General features: G+C 9.9%; 3 protein-coding genes across 3 annotated transcripts, besides 68 other annotated features; all 3 read right to left on the bottom strand. All coding sequences in view use genetic code 6, as the record gives it.

The window, feature by feature from the left end:
* Positions 1-9: 9 nt before the first annotated feature.
* Positions 10-91: a microsatellite.
* Positions 15-72: a microsatellite.
* Positions 16-68: a microsatellite.
* Positions 20-79: a microsatellite.
* Positions 92-655: 564 nt separating the features above from the next.
* Positions 656-687: a microsatellite.
* An 876-nt stretch (positions 688-1,563) lies between these two features.
* Positions 1,564-1,594: a microsatellite.
* Positions 1,595-2,069: 475 nt separating this feature from the next.
* Positions 2,070-2,388, bottom strand: IMG5_139810 (hypothetical protein; the record flags this gene model as incomplete). The annotated part of the gene is made up of 1 exon (XM_004031348.1): positions 2,070-2,388. A coding segment is annotated over one exon (319 nt), but the record flags the coding sequence as incomplete, so codon positions are not given.
* Positions 2,389-3,080: 692 nt separating this feature from the next.
* Positions 3,081-3,154: a microsatellite.
* A 164-nt stretch (positions 3,155-3,318) lies between these two features.
* Positions 3,319-3,351: a microsatellite.
* A 657-nt stretch (positions 3,352-4,008) lies between these two features.
* Positions 4,009-4,075: a microsatellite.
* Positions 4,009-4,096: a microsatellite.
* A 427-nt stretch (positions 4,097-4,523) lies between these two features.
* Positions 4,524-4,604: a microsatellite.
* Positions 4,605-4,708: 104 nt separating this feature from the next.
* Positions 4,709-4,840: a microsatellite.
* Positions 4,732-4,840: a microsatellite.
* Positions 4,794-4,849: a microsatellite.
* A 1,125-nt stretch (positions 4,850-5,974) lies between these two features.
* Positions 5,975-6,013: a microsatellite.
* Positions 6,014-6,331: 318 nt separating this feature from the next.
* Positions 6,332-7,015, bottom strand: IMG5_139800 (hypothetical protein; the record flags this gene model as incomplete). The annotated part of the gene is made up of 1 exon (XM_004031347.1): positions 6,332-7,015. One exon carries the CDS (start codon positions 7,013-7,015, stop codon positions 6,332-6,334), a length of 684 nt encoding a protein of 227 aa, XP_004031395.1.
* Positions 7,016-8,100: 1,085 nt separating this feature from the next.
* Positions 8,101-8,159: a microsatellite.
* A 297-nt stretch (positions 8,160-8,456) lies between these two features.
* Positions 8,457-8,516: a microsatellite.
* Positions 8,476-8,532: a microsatellite.
* Positions 8,533-8,720: 188 nt separating this feature from the next.
* Positions 8,721-8,763: a microsatellite.
* A 110-nt stretch (positions 8,764-8,873) lies between these two features.
* Positions 8,874-8,934: a microsatellite.
* Positions 8,878-8,943: a microsatellite.
* Positions 8,878-8,952: a microsatellite.
* Positions 8,878-8,964: a microsatellite.
* Positions 8,907-8,965: a microsatellite.
* A 271-nt stretch (positions 8,966-9,236) lies between these two features.
* Positions 9,237-9,290: a microsatellite.
* Positions 9,291-10,524: 1,234 nt separating this feature from the next.
* Positions 10,525-10,570: a microsatellite.
* Positions 10,571-10,736: 166 nt separating this feature from the next.
* Positions 10,737-10,874: a microsatellite.
* Positions 10,738-10,879: a microsatellite.
* Positions 10,741-10,773: a microsatellite.
* Positions 10,765-10,892: a microsatellite.
* Positions 10,893-11,104: 212 nt separating this feature from the next.
* Positions 11,105-11,146: a microsatellite.
* A 93-nt stretch (positions 11,147-11,239) lies between these two features.
* Positions 11,240-11,331: a microsatellite.
* A 126-nt stretch (positions 11,332-11,457) lies between these two features.
* Positions 11,458-11,482: a microsatellite.
* A 4-nt stretch (positions 11,483-11,486) lies between these two features.
* Positions 11,487-11,521: a microsatellite.
* A 388-nt stretch (positions 11,522-11,909) lies between these two features.
* Positions 11,910-11,943: a microsatellite.
* Positions 11,944-12,103: 160 nt separating this feature from the next.
* Positions 12,104-12,139: a microsatellite.
* A 391-nt stretch (positions 12,140-12,530) lies between these two features.
* Positions 12,531-12,589: a microsatellite.
* Positions 12,590-12,679: 90 nt separating this feature from the next.
* Positions 12,680-12,714: a microsatellite.
* A 212-nt stretch (positions 12,715-12,926) lies between these two features.
* Positions 12,927-12,959: a microsatellite.
* A 27-nt stretch (positions 12,960-12,986) lies between these two features.
* Positions 12,987-13,069: a microsatellite.
* A 1,107-nt stretch (positions 13,070-14,176) lies between these two features.
* Positions 14,177-14,206: a microsatellite.
* A 93-nt stretch (positions 14,207-14,299) lies between these two features.
* Positions 14,300-14,336: a microsatellite.
* Positions 14,337-14,483: 147 nt separating this feature from the next.
* Positions 14,484-14,524: a microsatellite.
* Positions 14,525-14,954: 430 nt separating this feature from the next.
* Positions 14,955-14,999: a microsatellite.
* Positions 15,000-15,270: 271 nt separating this feature from the next.
* Positions 15,271-15,326: a microsatellite.
* Positions 15,276-15,322: a microsatellite.
* A 425-nt stretch (positions 15,327-15,751) lies between the features above and the next one.
* Positions 15,752-15,796: a microsatellite.
* A 472-nt stretch (positions 15,797-16,268) lies between these two features.
* Positions 16,269-16,333: a microsatellite.
* Positions 16,282-16,333: a microsatellite.
* A 14-nt stretch (positions 16,334-16,347) lies between these two features.
* Positions 16,348-16,434: a microsatellite.
* Positions 16,435-16,523: 89 nt separating this feature from the next.
* Positions 16,524-16,561: a microsatellite.
* Positions 16,562-16,705: 144 nt separating this feature from the next.
* Positions 16,706-16,799: a microsatellite.
* Positions 16,714-16,773: a microsatellite.
* Positions 16,756-16,828: a microsatellite.
* Positions 16,780-16,834: a microsatellite.
* Positions 16,835-17,571: 737 nt separating this feature from the next.
* Positions 17,572-17,631: a microsatellite.
* A 125-nt stretch (positions 17,632-17,756) lies between these two features.
* Positions 17,757-17,812: a microsatellite.
* Positions 17,813-18,035: 223 nt separating this feature from the next.
* Positions 18,036-18,082: a microsatellite.
* Positions 18,083-18,212: 130 nt separating this feature from the next.
* Positions 18,213-18,301: a microsatellite.
* Positions 18,215-18,289: a microsatellite.
* A 103-nt stretch (positions 18,302-18,404) lies between the features above and the next one.
* Positions 18,405-18,469: a microsatellite.
* Positions 18,411-18,462: a microsatellite.
* Positions 18,470-18,509: 40 nt separating the features above from the next.
* IMG5_139790 (hypothetical protein) lies at positions 18,510-19,386 on the bottom strand (the record flags this gene model as incomplete). The annotated part of the gene is made up of 1 exon (XM_004031346.1): positions 18,510-19,386. A coding segment is annotated over one exon (420 nt), but the record flags the coding sequence as incomplete, so codon positions are not given.
* Positions 18,658-18,684: a microsatellite.
* Positions 19,366-19,410: a microsatellite.
* Positions 19,371-19,442: a microsatellite.
* Positions 19,443-20,143: 701 nt separating this feature from the next.
* Positions 20,144-20,185: a microsatellite.
* A 103-nt stretch (positions 20,186-20,288) lies between these two features.
* Positions 20,289-20,362: a microsatellite.
* A 911-nt stretch (positions 20,363-21,273) lies between these two features.
* Positions 21,274-21,324: a microsatellite.
* Between the last annotated feature and the right edge of the window lie 441 nt (positions 21,325-21,765).

The following is a 21,765-nucleotide window of genomic DNA, read 5'->3' as shown; positions in this document are numbered from 1 at the left end:
ATTTAACGAATTAATTTATTATTATTAATATTATTATTATTTTTATTTTTATTAATATTATTAATATTTTTAATTTATTGAGTATTAATTTTTTTGTAATTTATATTTAAGGAAAAAAAAAAATTTTTAAATAATTTTTCTAAATATCCTCTTAAATAATCTTTTTTATTTATAATATTTAAGTTGAATTAAAAATTATAATTTTAAATTAACAAAGTTTTAAATTATTTTATTTTTTTAAAATATACTTTTTAAACTTTAAATATTTAGATATTCAAAAAACTTTAGAAATTTTTTCTTTTTTTTAAAAAAATATAGAAATTGTTAAAAAATATAAAAAATTAATAGAAATATTAATTTTTTGATTCTGATATTAATTTTATAATTTATTTGATTCTATTTATTATATAACCTATATTTTAATATAATATATTAACATAAATATTGCCTTTTTAATTTTATTTTATTTTAAAATATAAAAAATTTATTTTTTTAATTATTTAGTTTAAATTTATATATTTATTATAATTAGTAAATATTATTATAAAAAAGATATTAAATTTAAAAATAATATATACATAAAATAGTTTTTATTTTATATATTATTTAAAAAATAATATTATAAAATTTATTTTTATAATTTAAAAAATGTACCTATAAAAGCTTTTTATATAAAAGCTTTTTATAAATTAAATGAAATATTCTAACAATTGTCTGATTATATAGTTATATTTATTATATATATATATATTTTTTAAATAAAATATATTCTAATTTATGAATTTACGATTTTTTATTTGTTTTCTAATATTATTTAGCATTTAATTAGACAATTAATAATAAGATATCTGAAAAAAAATTGGAGAACAAAACACATTTAAAAATATTAAAAAAATAAAATAAATACGTAGCTTCGATTACATTATAATAGCAATTAATCAAATTTATAAAAAATAATATATACAATTATATTAAATTTAATAAGTAATAGAGAAATTTAATTTAAGATAGAGCTTAAAAGAAGCAATATTAAGTTTTTTAAAAAATAAATATTTATATAAAATTAGAGAAAAAAGAAATAAATATTTTTGTTGTGAGGTTTTTATATTATCTTTAATTTCTTTATTTAAAAATAAATTTAAAAAAATGAATAATGGCTATTTTTCTTTCTTTCTTACCACTATATAAATATAATTTTTGATTATTTTTAATTTATAAAATTGAATTATGTGAAAAATATTTAGTTTAATTACTTTCCTAAGAATTAAAAGAATAAAAAAATAATTACTTTCATTTTAAAAATACTTAATAACTCCACAATTCAAAAAAATTATTAAATATTTCAATTATTATTTTAATAATAGATAATTATATTAAAATATATTGATTTATTTTTTTTAATCAAAATTAATAAATAAAATTATTTTAATAATTAATTTTCAAAAATATAAATAAATAAATTTATATTGAAAATCAATAGATATTTATAAATTTGTAAAAATAAAACATTAAGAAATATTATAGAATAAATATATTATAAAAACATTAAATTAAAAATTTCATTATACATAAATATAAATATACATAAAAATAATTAATATAATAATACAATTAAAATATAATTAATAATAAAAAAAATACGCCTTAATAACTATTTTATTATTATTAATTGCCTTATAAAATAAAATTATCAAAATCAGAGTATCATAAGCATTATTTTGATTTTTTATCAAGAAGATACAAAGCTTCACATTTTGTGCATGCATTAGTAGATTAATCACATTCTAGACAATTTTAAACAGTAGTACAAGTTTATTTACATTTCATATATATATATCCTTACTAAATATTTACTTCTTGTGCTATATGATAACCATCAGAACATTCCCTACACATTCCTGCAAAATTACATTTCTCACATCCATCGTCGCATTTATATTAAGATGGATCTATGTTTTTTTACATACATTATTATTTATAGCCAATATATTCATAGTTTTCAATACATTTTATGCATTTATTTTTATCACATGAAGTACAGTTATGGAATGTATTTTAACATCTATTACATTATTTCTTTGGATTAGAATCATCTTTATTATTTTCAGTATCATAATAGCCATCTTGACATTCTAAACATAATCCTTCTTCAGAACATTAAGCACATCCTTCATCTTCATTACAGCTTTGTACTTTATCTAGAACTCTAGTAGCGATTTCTAAACATTATTTACTTTCTTAATCTTAATAATAACCATCTTAACATTGTAAACATTTCCCAGATTAATTACATTACATACATCCTTAAGAGCAACCATCTTAAGTTTTTAAAAAATTGGTCAAAACACTAAATATTAAAAAATTTATTAGAATTAGTTTTTAAAACATTTATTTTTATTTATATTTTTTATATAATTTTATTAATAATTTTTAATCAATATATTTTTTATATTTATATATTATAATTAACATTTTAATGTAATATTTATTGAATTTGAATTAATATAGATATTAAAATTATATTATGTTTACGAAATTAATAATGAAATTATTTGTAGTATTTATTTATTTTTTTGACTATATTAATTTTAATATATTAATATTTTTATATTTTTTTCTTTTTTTAAAAAAAAGAATAAATTTAATTATTAAAATTATAAAATATTTAATATAAAATTATTATATAGATTTATATAATTATATAAGAACCTCTAAAAATATACTTTAAATTATTTATTAATATTAAATAAAAATACATATAAAATAATTATATTAAAATAAATATTTTTTTTAATTTAATGAATTTAGAAAATATGAAAAATATATTCATTATAAGATTTTTTAAATTATTAAAATTTAAAGCTTGCTATTTTAAAAAGGTATAGATAATAAAAAATTACTATATTTAAATAATTTTATTATTATATTTTTTTTTAATTACATAATTAATTTTTAGATTATTATTATTATTAATCATCTAATTATTTTTAAAAATTAATATTATTAAATTAAAAATAACTTTAATATATAAAAAACTAAAATTAATAATTATATAAGTTAATTATTATTTTTTAATAAATTAAATATTATTATAATAATCTATATAAATAATATAAAATATAACTATATAAAAATATTTATATTAATTTATATATTTATTTTTATAAAAATATTTTTATAATACTATTTAATTAATATTGTATATATATATATATTTAAAATTTTATTTTTATTTTCTTTCTAAAATTTTGAATAATTTTTATATTTATTTGATAAGGAATTGTATATAATTCATAAATAAATTATTATATTTATATTAAATATTTTTTAAAAAAATAATTTCTTTAAAAATATTAAATATATAACTTGACTAAAATATTTTTTTATTTTTTTAAAATAATAAAGATTTTTAAATATATAACTATAAATTTAATATATATTTTTTTAAAAAATAAAAAATTAATATATTTTATATAATATACATATAATTTAGATTTTCATTAAATATTAAAATGAGAGAAAAAAATACAATATTAATATTAACTCGATTTTTAATTTTAATTTTTTATTAGCAACTACAAAAATATATGCAATTTTTTAAGAAATAATATATAATTTTTTTTTTATATATTTACTTTTATATATTAAATTATTATTATTTTATATTTTTTTTTACCATTTTAATAGTACTTTTTAATAATAAAAAAATAAAATAAGAAGAATAATAAATAAAAATATGTTGAAATATAAAACAATTTCCTTTTAATAATAATAATTATTCTCTAAAGTTTTAAAATAATTAATAATGAATTAAGCATTAATATTTAGTTTTTTTATGATTTATTAAGTAGAAAAAATAAATAATAAATTAATATAAATTTGATAAAAAAAAAGTAAATTAATTCTTATAAAAAATGAAAATAATGAATATAATAATATATTTTTTTTTGAATATATTTATAATTAATATGAATATTAATTAATTTTTTTTATATATCAATATATATGTAATAATAATAATATTATAAAATACTAAATATTTTAATATATTAAATAAAAATATTAATAATAATAAATAATTTTTATTTAATAAATATGTATCTTATATTTTTTTTTTTTAAAAAAAAAATTTTAAAATATTATTTAAATGGTAATTATTAAAATATATAATGGTAATAAACAAAAATTAACGCAATTAGAATAAATTTATATTAATAAATCATTTTAAACATTAAAAATTTTTATAATGTATATAAACTTATAATTATAAAATTTAATGATCTATTATAAATATTTTAAATTTACAAAAAAATAAAAATAAAAATTTATTTTATTTATAAATATATTTATATAATGACGAAAAAAATATTTATATAATAATTATTAATGTATAAAATATATTAAATATAGTAATAAATATAAAATCTATCTTTTGATAATAATATAAAAAGCAAAATAAAAAAAACATAAAAAAGAAAAATAATAAAATAATATTGTATTATTATATTAATAATTTATAAATGTATAATAATATAAAAAATATATATAAATATTAATAAAAAATAATATATATTATTATAAAAATATGAAAATAATTATAAAAATATTTTATTATATTAATACTAAAAAAATAGTAATTATTAAACTATTATAAAAAAACATAAGATAATAAATAACTATAATAAATTTATTAAGAATTTGTGATAATAATATATAAAATATGAAAATAAAAAATATAAATATAAAATATGTATTAATATAAATATAAAAAATATAAATTTATAAATATACAAATATATAAATATATAAATATATAAATATAAATATATATATATATATATATTTATATTTTTAATATATTTTTACACATTTAATTTTATAAACTAATAAATTAATTTATTTTATATTATTAAATACACTTATAATAAATATCATATACAAAAATTAATTAAATTATAAATTAATAGAATAATTTTAAATAATCTATATAAAAGTTCTTTTATATGATAAATAAATACATTTATTTAAAAAAACAAATAAGTTATTGACTTTTTAATTCTTCTAAATTTTCTTTTGTATTTTTTTTTTAATAGGTTGCTTATAATATATATTTAATTAATAAAATAAAATTGTAAGAAAAGTTTATTTTAATATTCAATTATATAATAAATATTTTAATATAATTTTAAATTTATATTAAAATTATTGTTTTATAATTTTGTAATTTTTTAATAATTTATAATTTCAAAAACATATATTTTTAAAACTTTAAATATTTATATAATTAGAAATATATTTGTAAAAAAAATTAAAAAAATATTTAAAATATATAAAGTTTTATATATTTATAATACAAAAAAATTTATAGAAAATTTTATGTTTATTGTCATAGTACTTTTATGATTTCTTTAAATCTATCTTTTTTTTAACTTATATTTTATATATATTGCCTTTTAAATTAATTTCAAAAACAGATAAATACTTACATTTTAAATTACATAGTTTTAATTTAGTTATTTATTATATTTAAAGAAAATTAATATAAAAGAAGTATGAAATCAACATATAATATTTAAATAAATATTTTTTTATTAATGTTTTTAAATTAAATATATATTTTACATAAATATATATATATAGATTTATATTTATTTTATTAAAAAAAATATATATTATAAAAATTACTTTAATAATTAAAAAAGGTACTTTTTTTATTAAAGCATTTTATATTATCTTTAATTTTTCTTATTTAAAAATCAATTTAAAAAAATGAATAATGGTTATTTTTATTTCTTTCTTACCACTATAAATATAATTTTTGACTATTTTTAATTTATAAAAATTGAATTCTGTGAAAAATATTTAATTTAATTAAATTAACTTTCCTAAAAATTAAAAGAATAAATAAAATATTAATATTCATTTTAAAAATACTTAAAAACTCGACATTTCAAAATAATTATTAAATATTTGAATAATTATTTTAATAATATATAATTTTATTAAAATATATTGATTTATTTTTTTAAATCAAAATTAATAAATAAAATTATTTTAATGATTAATTTTCATAAATATAAATAAATTTATATTGAAAATCAATAGATATTTATAAATATGTAAAAATAAAATATTAAGAAATATTATAGAAAAAAAACATTAAAAAAACATCCTATTAAAAATTTAATTATACTTAAATATAAATATACTCAAAAATATTTAATGTAAAAATACAATTAAAAAAATTAATAAAAAAAAAATACTCCTTAATAACTATTTTGTTATCATTAATTGCATTAACCCTAAAATAAAATCTATCAAAATCAGAGTATCATACGCATAATTTTAATTTTTTATCATAATTATACTAATCCTTACATTTTGCGCATATCTAAGTATAACCATCACATTCTAGACAATTTTTAAGAGTAGTACAAGTTTTATTACATCTCGTATATGTATAATCACAGTAAGTATTTACTACATCTTCTTTATGATAACCATCAGAACATTCACTACACATTCCTGCAAAATTACATTTCTCACATCCCTCGTCACATTTATATTGAGATGGATCTATGTTTGTTTACATACATTATTATTTATAGCCAATATATTCATAGTTTTCAATACATTATACGCATTTTCTTGAATTACATTAAATACAGTCATTGTATCCATATTAACAGCTATTACATTCTTTCTTTGGATTAGGATCATTTTTATATATTTCAGTATCATAATAACCATCTTTACATTCTTAACATAATCCATCTTCAGAACATTAAGCACATCCTTCATCTTCAGAACAACTTTTTACATTATATAGAACTCTAGTAGCGATTTCTAAGCATTATTAACTTTCTTAATCTTAATAATAACCATCTTAACATTATAAGCATTCCCCAGATTAATTACATTACATACATCCTTAAGAGCAACCATATTAAGTTTTTAAAAAATTAGATAAAATACTAAAAATAAAGAAATTTATAAGAATTAGTTTTTAATACATTATATACTTTTTTATATTTTTTATTTAATTTTGTTAATATTTTTTAAATTAATAAATTTATTATATTTATTTGTATAATATAAATTATAATAAATATTTAACGTATTTTAATTAATATAGATATTAAAAATAAATTATTTTTCAATATTAATAATGAAAAAATTTGTAGTATTTATTTATTTTATATATTAATATTTATATATTTATTTCTTTATTTGAAATGAATAATATATTTAATTATTGAAAAATAAAAAAATAAATTAATATATACCTTTATATTATTAAATAAAAACAATTAAAAATATAGCTTGCATTATTTATTCAATATAAATACATATAAAATAATTAAATTTAATATGATTTTTTTTATTTTAATGATTTTATAAAATATGAAAAATAATTACATTTTAAGATTTTAAATTTATTAAAATTTAAAGCTTGTAATTTTTAATATATATATTATAACAAATGACAATAATTTAATTATTTAATTATATATTTTTTTATATTTATATAATTAATTCATAGATTATTAATATTATTATTTTCTTATTTTTTAAAAAATGTAATTTTATTAAATAATAAATATAATAATATATAAAAAACTAAAATTAATAATTAATAAGTTAAATTTTATTTTTAATAAATTAAATAGTGTTATTATAATAATCTATATAAATTATAGAAAATTAAACTAAATAAAATTATTTATATTTATTTCTATAGATACTATTTTATAAATATTATATTTATATAATTAATATAATATTTTCTTTCTTTTTATTATTTAATATTAAATATTTTTTAAAATAAAAATAATTTATAATATATTAAATATATACTTAACTAAAATATTATTTTTTTTTTTAGATAATATTGATATTTTTATTAATATTAAATTTTTTTAAATTTATTACTTTAAATGTATGTTGTATTTTTAATAAAAATAAAAAAAGAATATATTTTGTATATACATATAATTTATATTTCCATTAAATATTAAAATGATTGAAAAAAATATAATAGTAATAATTAACTGGAACTTTAATTTTTATTTTTTATAAACAACTACTAAAATATATGCTTTTTTTTAAAAAACTATATTATTATTATTTTTTTAAGAAATGCTATATTATTTTTATTTATCTACTTTTATATATTAAATTATTATTAATATAATTTTATATTAGTTATTACCATTTTAATAGTACTTTTTAATAATAAAAAAATAAAATATGAAGAATAATAAATTAAATTAAAATAAATGAAAATGTGTTGAATATAAAACAATTAACTTTTATAAAAAAATATTCTTAAAAATTTTAAAATAATTAAACATTAAAATTTATTTTTTTATGATTTTTTAAGTAGAAAAATTAAAATTAAAATATAAGATAAATTAATTAATATAAATTTGATAAAAGAATAGAAATTTAATTTCTTATAAAAAATTAAAATTATAATAAATAAAAATATATAATATATTAATTAATATAATAAAATATATTATTTTTTAAATTTATTAATTTATAATTAATATGTCTATTTTTTTTTTTTGTATATCATTCTATTTAATTTTAAAAAAAATTATATAGATAATAGATATATAAATAAAAAAAAAAATTAATTATAGTATATCAATTTATATTTAATAAATATGTATCTTATATTAAATTATTTTTTAAAAATAAACTAATTATCTATTATAATAATATTTTAAATAATAATTATTGAAAATATATAATATTAATAATTTAAGAATAACGCAAATAATTAAGAATATTATTAAATCATTTTAGGCATTAAAAAATTATATATTGTAAATAATAATATAAATAAATAAAAATTTAAAATATTTAATAATATAATATAATATATATACAAATAAAAATAATATATATATATATATATACATAATATATATATATTAAATATATTAATAATTATATTGTTATTTTTATTACTATTTATATATAAATAAATAATTTTTATTTATAAATATTATCATACTTTTGTTCTTTTAATATATTATTTTATAAAATAATTTATTTGCTTATTTTAATACATACAATTTTTTATGTTATCACTTTTTTTATTTAAAACTTATTTGAAAAAAAAAAAATAATAAAAAGATATTTATTATATTTATTTTTATTTATTAAGAAAATAATATATTATTTATATATTTATTATTAAATAAAATTTATACAATAATTATATATATAAAAATATTAATTTTTTTATAAAATTATATAAATTTTTTTTAATAATTATAAAGATAAATATATATAAATATATAGATTAAATTATTATTTTATTTATTAAAAACCTTTTTGATAAAAATTAATTTTCATATTTTTAATATGATTTTATATTAATTATAATTATTTATTTTACATTTAAGTTTTAATTTCTTATTAAATTTTTAAAAATTATATATTAAAATATATTTAAAATTTTAAAATGAATAATAAAAAAAAAAATTAATAATTAATTATAAATTAAATTTTTTTTCTTTTTTGTTATTAAAATAATAAAAAAAATATATAAAATCATATATTAATTAGTGTCTTAATTTTATTTAGTTCCCTATTTTTTAAGGCTATAACAATAATAAAAATAAATTAAAATTTCCTAAACAATGTTACTAATGTGATTAATAATAAGCATTCATTCATTCAATCAATTTTATTTTATTGATTAATTTATTTAAATATGTCTTTAATGTATGTATTTATAAAATCTTTGTTTATCGTGCAAGAAAGTTATTTGCATCGAAAGTCTTCCAGGATTTTAACAAATAGTATTATAAGTGCATTTATTAAATACCCTGAATTCTTTATGTAAAAAAAGAAAAAATATGTCATTGAATGTAAATAACTTAGTTTCTTAGTTTAAATGGAATATGTACTTAATGTAAATCAGTTTTATATTTTAATTAAAAAAGTTAATAATGTATTTTTTTTAATAAATTTAGTAATTGTATAAATTGTTCTGAAGATTTTTACAGCAAATATTTTTCGGAATTTTACTAAATAAAATTTCAAGATAATGCAAGTAAATGAATAATTGAGTTATGCATAAAGTTATAGGTAATTATATTAAATAAGCTGTTTTTTATAAATTATAAAATTTATTATTAGTTATGCTTAGTTAAAACTGTTATAATGAAGATTTAAATAAAAAAAAAATATATAAATTTTATATAATTATATAAAAATATAAGATTTAAATTAATTTTTATTTGTATATATTATTTAATTATTATAAAATATAATATAAAACAAAAATATATAATATATATAATTAATAAATTTAAATAAAAAATATATTTATTTATTATTTTTTTATTTAAACTTTGTTTGTTTATTTTTATAAAAAAAAAAAATTATTAGATTTAAATTAATTAGATTAAAAAATTTTAATTTTTTTTTTTTATAATTTAAATTATTTATACTTTATTTATATATAATTGTATATTGAAAATAAATATTAAGTTAAAAATAAACTTAAAATATTATATAATTAAAATTTAAAATATAATTATAATAAAAAAAAGATTTTTATATATATATGTTAATTTTACAAAAAAAAATTGAAAAAAATTTTTATATATATATATATCCAATTATTTTATTATATTTTTATATAAAATAAAAAAATATATTAAAGGTAAAAATTTAAAAATAAGTTTTATATAGATTAGAAATTTTAAATTAAAAATATTATATATAATAATATTTATATAAATTATATTTTTATTACTATTAATATTACTATTACTATTTATTAATATTATTATTATTATTATTATTATAATTATTATATTATATTATTATTATTATATTATATTAATATTTTATTTTTTATCATTATTTAAATACTAATTTTTTTAAAAAATATTTAAAACTTTCGAATTTTTTTTTTTATTATTAAAATTTTAAACTACTATTATAAAAAACATTTATTTTAAAAAAAATTAATATATTTATTCTAGAAATCTATATTTTTATAAAATATAATGAAAAGTAAATAAATCAATTTATAATAAATTGTAAAGATAAAAATAAAATATCTTAAACATCTAATAAATAATTTATTAAAAATAATTTTATTTAAATATAAATTTTAATAAAAAAATATTAATATTAGCATATTTAAAACTAATAGTCAAAATATAATAATCTATATTTTTATTAATGAAATAAAAAAAATTAAAAATTTAAATAGTATATTTATTTATAATAAAATAAAATATTATTTATTATATATACTTTATATTATTTATATATTAAAATTTATATTTATTATAATAATTATATCTTTAATAATTCAATTAATATTTCAAATATATTATAAATAATTTATTTTTTGTTTATATGTATATAATTTTTTATAAGCCAATTTTAATATTTTCTTATAAAATATAAATTATATTAAAATTTTTTAATATTTTTTTAATATTTTATACTTTAATTATTATTTTTTTTAATTAAATATTTTTTTCTAAATAATCAATAAACATAATAAAATTATTAAAAATTTTGTTTAATAAAACTATTTTTGGTTTTATGAATTTAATATTAAAAAATGTAAAAAAAAAAATTGTTCTTACATATTTAATGAATTAAAATGAAACTAAAATAATTTAAATTTTGAAATATATAATATTAATTATCTTTTTTGTATTCATTTTTTTATATTGTTTTAATATTTAATAATTTTCAAAATATTTCCAATTATGTAAATTTTTTTCGAAACAAATAGTAAGTTTATTTAGAAAAAGTAAATACTAAAAATTTTTATTTTTTAGAAATACATAAAATATTTATTTATTTGTCAATTATTAAAATTTAATAAAATGAAAAAGATTCTTAATATTAAAATTAAAAAATTATTATTTTATTTATATTTAATTTATTATTTTAAAATATATTAATATAATAATGCTAATTAATTATTTAAATCTTCTTAAATAGCGAAATACAGTTTATTTAAATAAAGATTAAATATATAGATTATCCAAAAAATTGAAAAAGCTTATATATAAAACTTAAAGTTTGTAATTAATTAATTATTTACTTTTACATATAAAATAAAAATAATATAAAATATAAAAAAATACAAACTTTGAATATTTAATATATTTTCAGTTTACCAAAAATAAATATTAGAAAAAATAAACATAGTAATGATATTAAAATAATTAATGAATTAAAATTTTGAAATAATAATCAAAAAAACTAATTTTAATAAAACGAAGAAAACATAGTAATTGAAATAAATGAAAAAAGAAAAAATAATTAAAAAATTATTAAAAATTAATAAGGATATGTAAAGAAAATAATTAAAAATAATATTCATAGAAAATAAAAAAGAGTGAATTTGGAATTAAAATAGATGATTAAAAAAAATAGATATATTTATAAAGAATATCAAGTAAAAATATAATAACTTATAATTAAAAAAAAAAATATAAAATATTTAAATTAAGAAACCAACAAAATATAATAAAAAATATTATAAAAATATAATATATTAAAACATAAATTTATAAAATATTTAAAATTAAAAAATTTTAAATAACACGTAATACTACTTAATAATATTTTAATTAATTAAAATTTGTAGATATTATCACATTAATAATTCTTAATTTATTTTAAAATATATATAAGAAAAATATAAATAAAAAAAATTAATTTAAAGATGATTTGTAAAATATAGTATTAAAAAATTTAATTTATAAAATCAATGAATTTACATAATTAAAAAAAAAAGATAAATAATATTATTAATATATTATTTTTTCAAAAATATAAATAAATTTATAATTTAACAAAAACTAATTAAAAAGCAATAATAATTTATCCAATATTATTAATTAATTATATTTTTTAAAAATATTTTTATTTATAATATTTAAAATTTATAAATTTATAAAATAAAAAATAAATTATTAAATAATCATTATATTAAAAATTGCATATTACCTAAATATAAATATATTTAAAAATAATTGTTATAATAGCTAAAATAAATATATTAAATAATAAAAAAAATACTCTTTTATAACTTTTTTATTATTAATAATTGCCTTAGTCCTAAATAAAATCTATCAAAATTAGATTATCATAGGCATCTATTTGTTTCTGTACGAAGACTATAGCTTTTATCACATAATGTGCATATATTATTTTCTCCACAATCTAGACAATTCCTAATAGTAGTACAAGTTTTTTTACAAAGCATATATATATAATCTAATTCTTAATTTATAATAGTTTGATCATGATAACCATCTATACAACTAATACACATTCCTGTATAAATACAACTAGTACATCCTTCATCGCATTATACTAGTTATGTATCCTCCACATGTTCCATGCATTTGTTTTTATAACCACAAAATTAATAACGTGCATCGCACATAATGCATTTTTATTTATTACATGTAGAACAATTAGCGAATAGATTTGAACACTTTTCACATTCTATCCTTGGATTAGCACCAAATTTAAATTTTTCAGTGTCATAATATTCTTTATTACATTCTAAACATCTTCCATCATCAGAACATCCAGTACATCCTTCAGGACAATTAATTTCAGTATCTAGAACTCTAGTAGCGATTTCTAAGCATTATTTACTTTCTTAATCTTGTTAATAACCATCTTAACATTATAAACATTCCCCAGATTGATTACATTATATACATCCATAAGTACACCCATTTTAAGTTTTTAAAAAATTGGTCAAAGCACCAAATATTAAAATATTTATAAGAATTAGAATTTAAAACATTATATTTTTTTATATATATTTTTATTAACTTTTTAAATATTTTTTAAGAAATAAATAATTATATTTATATATATGCATAAAAATATTTATATGTAATATTTTCTTTTATTTATATTTTCTATAAAATTATTATTTAAATAAGATATATATATTCTAATGAAATTAATAATGAAATTTTTTGTAGTATTTATTTATTTATTTTTGACTTTATATTTCATAAATTAATATTAATGGAAAAGTATCACTTATTTTAATTAAAATATATTAATATTTATAAATTTATTCCTTTTTTTAAAAAAAATGAATAATATTCACTTATTTTAATAATAAAAATAAAATTAAAATATAAATTTATATTAATTTATTTATTAATTTATGTATTAACTATATCTTATTTATTTAATATAATATACATAAAAAAAAATTTAAAAAAAAATTATTTTTATTTTTAATTTGATAGTTTTAGAAAAGATTAAAATAATTATATTATAAAATTTATAATTTATATAAAATTAAAACTTGTCTGTATTTTCAAAAATAAATTAATTATTAACAAATAACTTATAATTTTTTTTTTTTTTTTTGCAAATAATAATATAATATATTATAATTATTCATATATTTTTTTCTAATTTTTGAAAATATGTATATCTGAATTTATATAAAAAAAAAAATATTAAAAATAAAATAAAATAAAATTAATATTTAAATAAGTTTAATTTTTAATAAATTTTTAATTAATTAATTATAAAAAACTTATATATAAAAAAAAAAATTCTAAAAATATTTATATTTATTTTTCTATTTTTATCTTTTATGTGATACTTTTTATTAATTTTAGATTTAATTTGTATCTATTAATTATATAATAATATTCAATTCTTTAAATATTTTAAATATTCCTTAAATTGATATAAAAGAACTATTATTAAGATATCATTATTTTATATTAAATGTTATATAAATAAATGATTTATTTAATAATATAAACAAAAAATATAAACTTAAATAACAAATTCATTATTTTATTTTTAATAATAATATTAAAATTTTATAAAATAAAAAAATTAGTAAATGCATTAATATAAAATAAAGTTAAAGAAATTTTAAAAAAATAAAATAAAATACAAAAATATATATAATTATATTTATATTTATATTTATATTTATATTTATAATATATGATTATATTATTTATTATTATTTAATTTAAAAATAATATATAATATTTTTCTCTAAATAAATAAAAAATGGTTTATACTATTAGTAAATAATTAATACTTAAATAATTTATTTATTTATACATAAAAATACTATTAAAATTATATTTTATTATATCTTTTTGATATAAAAAAAAAAATTATTAATATAAATATAATAAATAAAAACAATATATAAAATATAAAAAATTTAGATTTATTTAAATATTATAATATATATGATATTTAATATTAATATATAATAATATAAAATATTAATAAATATAATAAATAATTATATTAATTCTTAATTAATTTAAACGAAATTATTAAGAATAATTAAAATATTTAATTATATTTAGTTTAATATTATTTTTTTATAAATTATTTTTAGTTAATTAATTTCATAAAATTAATTAACTATTTTTTTATTTAATTATAAATAAAAAAATTTTAAATTATGAATTTAAAATAAAAATTAATATTATATATTATATTTAGTTTTAAAATATTTAATCATTAAAATTAAATTTTTTGTATTTATGAAAATAAAATAAATAAAAATTATATTTATATCATCAAAAAATTAATTACTTAAGAGTATCGTAAATATATTAAGAATATATTAAAAATTAATAAATCTAGTTTAAAAAATTTTTAATAAATTATATTTTTTAAAAACTTTATATATTTCTCATTAAAAAATTAATTTCTTTTCGTATTATTTAATTAAATTTTAAATATAAATAAAAATAAATTTATTATTAAATAAAAAAATATATTTTATATCCGATTAATTATAATAATATTTATTTTATTAAGATAAAATATTATAAATAGTGTAATAATAATAATAATAAAAAAAAAAAATTAGTAAATATTTGAAACTTAATAATTGTTTTATCATAAAAAATTAAAAATAAAATATTTTATATAAAATTAATCATGAAATAATGCATAATTTTTAAAATGTAGATACATATATTAATTAATATGATAACATAATTAACAATTATAATTTTAAATATAAGATATTTGTTTTATATATTTTTAAATAAAAAAAATAATTTATTAAATTAAAATATTAGTATATTTATAAATGATAATATAAATAAATAAATCTTAAAATAAAGCTATACACAGATATTAATATGTACACTAAATTTTATAAAAACTTATTTGATTAAAAGAAAAAAAAGAAAAATAAAAAAGAATAAATATTAAAATTAAAATATTAAATAATAATTATATTTATATAAGAAAAAAATATTAAAATATTTATTTAAAAAAAAATTATAAACATTTATATAAATATTTTAATTAATAAAATTAATTTATATTATATATTTATAAGATACAAAAAATATATATATATATATATAAAACATAGAAATTAAATAAATATATATATATATTAATATTTTTTTATTTAAATTTTTACACATAATGTAAACAGATTTTATTTGAATTATTATTAATTTATTTATTGAAAATATATAAGTTTTAATTCTTTTATATTTAATTCATTATTATAATTAATAAAAATAAGATAGAATTTTTTTTTATAACTAAATTAAAATAAATAAAAAATATTAAAATATATAAAGTATAAATATATTTAAAAATATATTGAAAATAAAGAAAATTAAAAAATATTAAAAATGATATATATATAAGATTTTATAAATAAATATAAAATAATTAAAAATAATAATAATAATAATATATATAAAATAAATAAATAATAATAATGAAAATATATATTAAATAAAATAAAAAATTAAGATATATTTAATAAAAATAAAAATGTTAATAAATTTCAACTAATAATATTAAATATATAAAGAATTAATAATTTATAAAATAATAATAAATTTTAAATGTTTTATTATAGTTAAATAATTTAATATATAGTAATCATTTATTTATTTTTTTAAAAAAACATTATTAAATTATCATTAAAAGATTTTTTAATAATTTATATTATTTTAAATATGTAATATTTTTCAATTATTTAAATTATTAATAATGCAATATATACAAACTATTTTCTAAATAGATAGGAAGTAAAACTTGAAAAAACTAGATAAAGTAAATATTAAAAATTATAATTATTTAATAATATATCAAATAAAATAATAATTTTTTGTAAATTATTTTAATTTAATCTAAAAATGAAACTTTTATAAATATACTTTTTATATTTAAATAAAGAAATATATTTAAAAATTTATTTTAATTCATAATATATTAATATAATAATAATTAATAAATTGATATATATTTTCTTAAATATCTAAATTCAGATTATTTTAATATGACTACAGATTTTAATTTTGATAAAAAAAAGAACAAACTCCTATATAAAGCATATAGTTTGTAATTAATATATATATTTAATTAGCAATTTTTATATATAAAAAAAATCTAATAAAAAATATAAAATTTGCATATTTAATCAATTTCCATAATATAATGATTAAATATTAGAGAACAAAAAATTAAGATATTATATTAAAATAATTAACTTATTTTAATGAATTAAAATTTTAAAATAATAATTAAATAACTAATTTTAATAAAAAGAAAATATATAATTAAAATAAAATAAAAAGAAAATATTATTTAAAAAGTTTAAATGGATAAATATATAACGAAAAAATTATAGATAATTTTAATTAAAAAAAAAAAAAAGCAAATTCGGTATTTAAAACATAAATATTATAAAAAATAAAAAAAAGAAAAAAAAATTTTATAAAAATAAAAAGAAAAACATAATATTTTAAAAATATGTATAAAAATAAATTTAAATTAAGAATTCAGTAAGATAAAATTAAAAATATATTATATTTAAATTTAAATTTAAATTTAATTTATAAAAATAACACTATATACTTAAAATAATATGTATTACTAATTAATAATATTTAGATTAATTTATATTAGTATAAATAAACATATTAATAAAATTATTAAAATTTTAAAAAAAATTATAAGTAAGAAAATTTAAAAAAAAATAAAAAATTAAAATATTTATAAATAAAAAAATTAATAATATTTAAACTTAATATATAAATAAAAATTAAATTGAAAAGTTTAAGAATTATTAAAAATAGAAAACATATAAATAAATTTAATGTAAAAAAAATTATTAATAAAATTAATAATAAAATATTTAAAATTATAAATTCAAAATAAAATAATAATAATAATAATAATAATAATAATAATAATAAAAAAAAAAAAAAAAAAATAATAAAAATAATAAAAAAAACTAAAAGAACTAAAATAATAGAAATTAAAATAATAATATTCATTTAAATAATTAAAAATAATGCTTTTAATTAAAATATTTATATGCACAATTAATTTAATTAATAAATTTTTAAATTTTTATTTTAATAATTTTAAATTTTATTTAAATATTTTGATTTTTTTTTTTAAATTTAATATATAAATAAAAATATTTTAATTATTTAATTTTTAATGATTAATTTTCAAGATATAATAAAATAAAATATATTGAAAACCAATATATATTTTTTAATTGTATTTATAAATATTTAGAAATATTAATTAATCTTTATATTAATGCAACTGTATAATTATTATTAATTTCCTTAAAGTCTAAAATAAAATCTATCATTATTAATCTATCATTATGCATTAATTTTTTTCTACATCAAGATTATGATACTTCATACATTTTGTGCATACATTAGTATAATCATTACATTCTAGACAACATTAAACTTTAGTGCAAGTTTTTTTACATATCGAATATGTATAATCATATTAAGTATTTACAACTTTTTCTATATGATAACCATCATTGCATTCACTACACATTCCTGCAAAATTACATTTATCACATCCCTCGTCGCATTTATATTAAGATGGATCTATGTTTGTTTACATACATTATTATTTATAGCCAATATATTCATAGTTTCAATACATTTTATGCATTTTTGTGAATCACATTAAATACAGTCATTGTATCCATATTAACAGCTATTACATTCTTTCTTTGGATTAGGATCATTTTATATATTTCAGTATCATAATAACCATCTTTACATTCTTAACATAATCCATCTTCAGAACATTAAGCACATCTTTCATCTTCAGAACAGCTTTTTACATTATATAGAACTCTAGTAGCGATTTCTAAGCATTATTAACTTTCTTAATCTAAATAGTAACTGTCTTAACATTATAAACATTCCCCAGATTAATTACATTACATGCATCCTTAAGAGCAACGATCTTAAGTTTTTAAAAAATTAGATAAAACACTAAAAATAAAGAAATTTATAAGAATTAGTTTTTAATACATTATATTTTTTTTTATATTTTTTAATTGATTTTATTAATATTTTTTTAATTAAATAATTATTTATATTTATATATTTAAATAAAATATTTAATGTAATATTTATTGTATTTTAATTTATATAGATATTAAATATAGATTATTTTTAATATAATAATAATGAAATTATTTGTAGTATTTATTTGACTCTTTGTTTCATAAATTAATATTTATATAATAGTAAAAAAAAATTAATATTTTAATTTTAATGTTTTAATATTTATATATTTTTTCTTTTTTAAAAAAATAATATATTTAATTATAAATTAATACAAAAATAAAATTAATATATCCGTTTTTATTATTAAAAAAAAATAATTAAAAATATACTATATATTATTTATTAAATTAAAATACTTATAAAATAATAATATTAAAATATAAATTTATATTTATTTTTTAATGATTTAGAAAACATTAAAAATAATAACATTATAATATTTTTAATTTATTAAAATTCAAAGCTTGTGATTTTAAAAATATTCATATAATAACAAATATAAATGACCATAATTTAATAATTTATTGTTGTATTTTTTCAAATTAATATAATTAATTTATATATTATTATTTTTATTAATTATTATATCTTTAAAAATATGTAATAATTTTGACTTATAAATATTATAAATGTATTAAAAACTAAAATTAATAATTATCTAAGTTAAATTTTATTTTTAATAAATTAAATAGGGTTAATATAATAATCTATATAAATTACAGAAAATTACACTATATAAAAATATTTATATTTATTTCTATAATTATTTATATATAAATATATTTATAATACTATTTTATTAATTTTATATCTATTATTAATATAATAATCTTTTTTTTTATTAATAATTTAAATAATTTTTATATGTATTTAATAAGAAATTATTTATAATTAAAAAAAAAATATTATATTAATATTAAATATTTTAAAAGAAAAATTATTTATAATATATTAAATATTTTAAATTAACTAAAATGTTCATTTTTTTTTTAGATAATATTAATATTATTTATAAAAAATTAAGATTTATACATATATTACTATAAATTTAAGATGCTTTTTAAAAAACTAAAAAAATAAATATATATTTGTATATATATATTTAATTTAGATTTCATCAAATATTAAAATCTGAGAGAAAATATAATAGTAATATTTAACCCGAACATTAATTTTATTTTTTAAAAAAAACTATTAAAATATATGCTATTTTTTGAGAAATACTATATTTAAATTTTTTTATTCATCTACTTTTATATATAAATAATTTTATTATTTTATATTTGATTTTAATCAATTTAATAGTACTTTTATAATAAAAAAATGAAGAATAATAAATAAAAATAAATCAAAAAAATATGGTAAAAATATAACAATTTTCTTTTAATAATAAAATTTGTCTCTAAAGTTATTAAAATAATTAAGCATATAAATTTAGTTTTTTAATGATTTTTTAAGTAGAAAAATTGAAATATAATATAAGATAAATTAATATAAATTTTATAAAAGAATAATAAATTAATTTCTTATAAAAATGAAAATTAAAAATATTATATGTATAATATAAATTTTTTTTTTAAATATATATATAATTTATAAGAATATTAATTAATTTTTTTATATATATTTTTCTATTTATTTTAATATAATTATATAAATACTACAACTATTATTATAAAAAAATAAGATATTTATTTATGTAATAATTATTTAGAAGTATTTATATTATTATAAAATAATTGTAAAAATAACTTTAATTAAAAAATATATCTCATATAATGATTTCTTAAATAAAATATAATAAATATATTAATTTTCTTTTTATTTTATTCAAAAATTTATTAATAATTTTTACCATATAAAAATATGTATTTAAATATAAAATAAAAATATTTAATAATAATAAATAAATTTATATAAAATAAATTAGTATCTATATTAATTTAAAAAAAAATATCTATATTTTATAAACTCTAATTTAAATAGTAATTATTTAAAAAATATAATGCTAATAATTGAAAATATAGAAAATATGAACAAATATAATTATTATATCATTTAAAACTTTACAAAATTTTATATTGTTTAAAATCTTATATGTAAATAATTAAATAATATAATAAAAATATTTATATTTAAAAAAAATAAACAAAAATTATTAACATATTTTATATAAAGACAAAAAAAATATAAGATAATTTATAAAAAAAAATGTTAAAATAAAAAAATTGCTATCTTTTATGAAATAAAAAAATCAATCAGAAATAATATAAAAAAACTTGAAAATAAAAACTAGTATAATAAAAATATATTAAATGATTTATAAAAATAAAAACTAAACTAGTTTTGCTAGATTTTAAAAAAATTA

This window comes from Ichthyophthirius multifiliis (genome assembly GCF_000220395.1).
Source record: "Ichthyophthirius multifiliis unplaced genomic scaffold scaff_1120509251084, whole genome shotgun sequence".
Taxonomy (NCBI): Eukaryota; Ciliophora; class Oligohymenophorea; order Hymenostomatida; genus Ichthyophthirius; species Ichthyophthirius multifiliis.
This window is presented reverse-complemented; position numbering and strand designations above follow the sequence as displayed.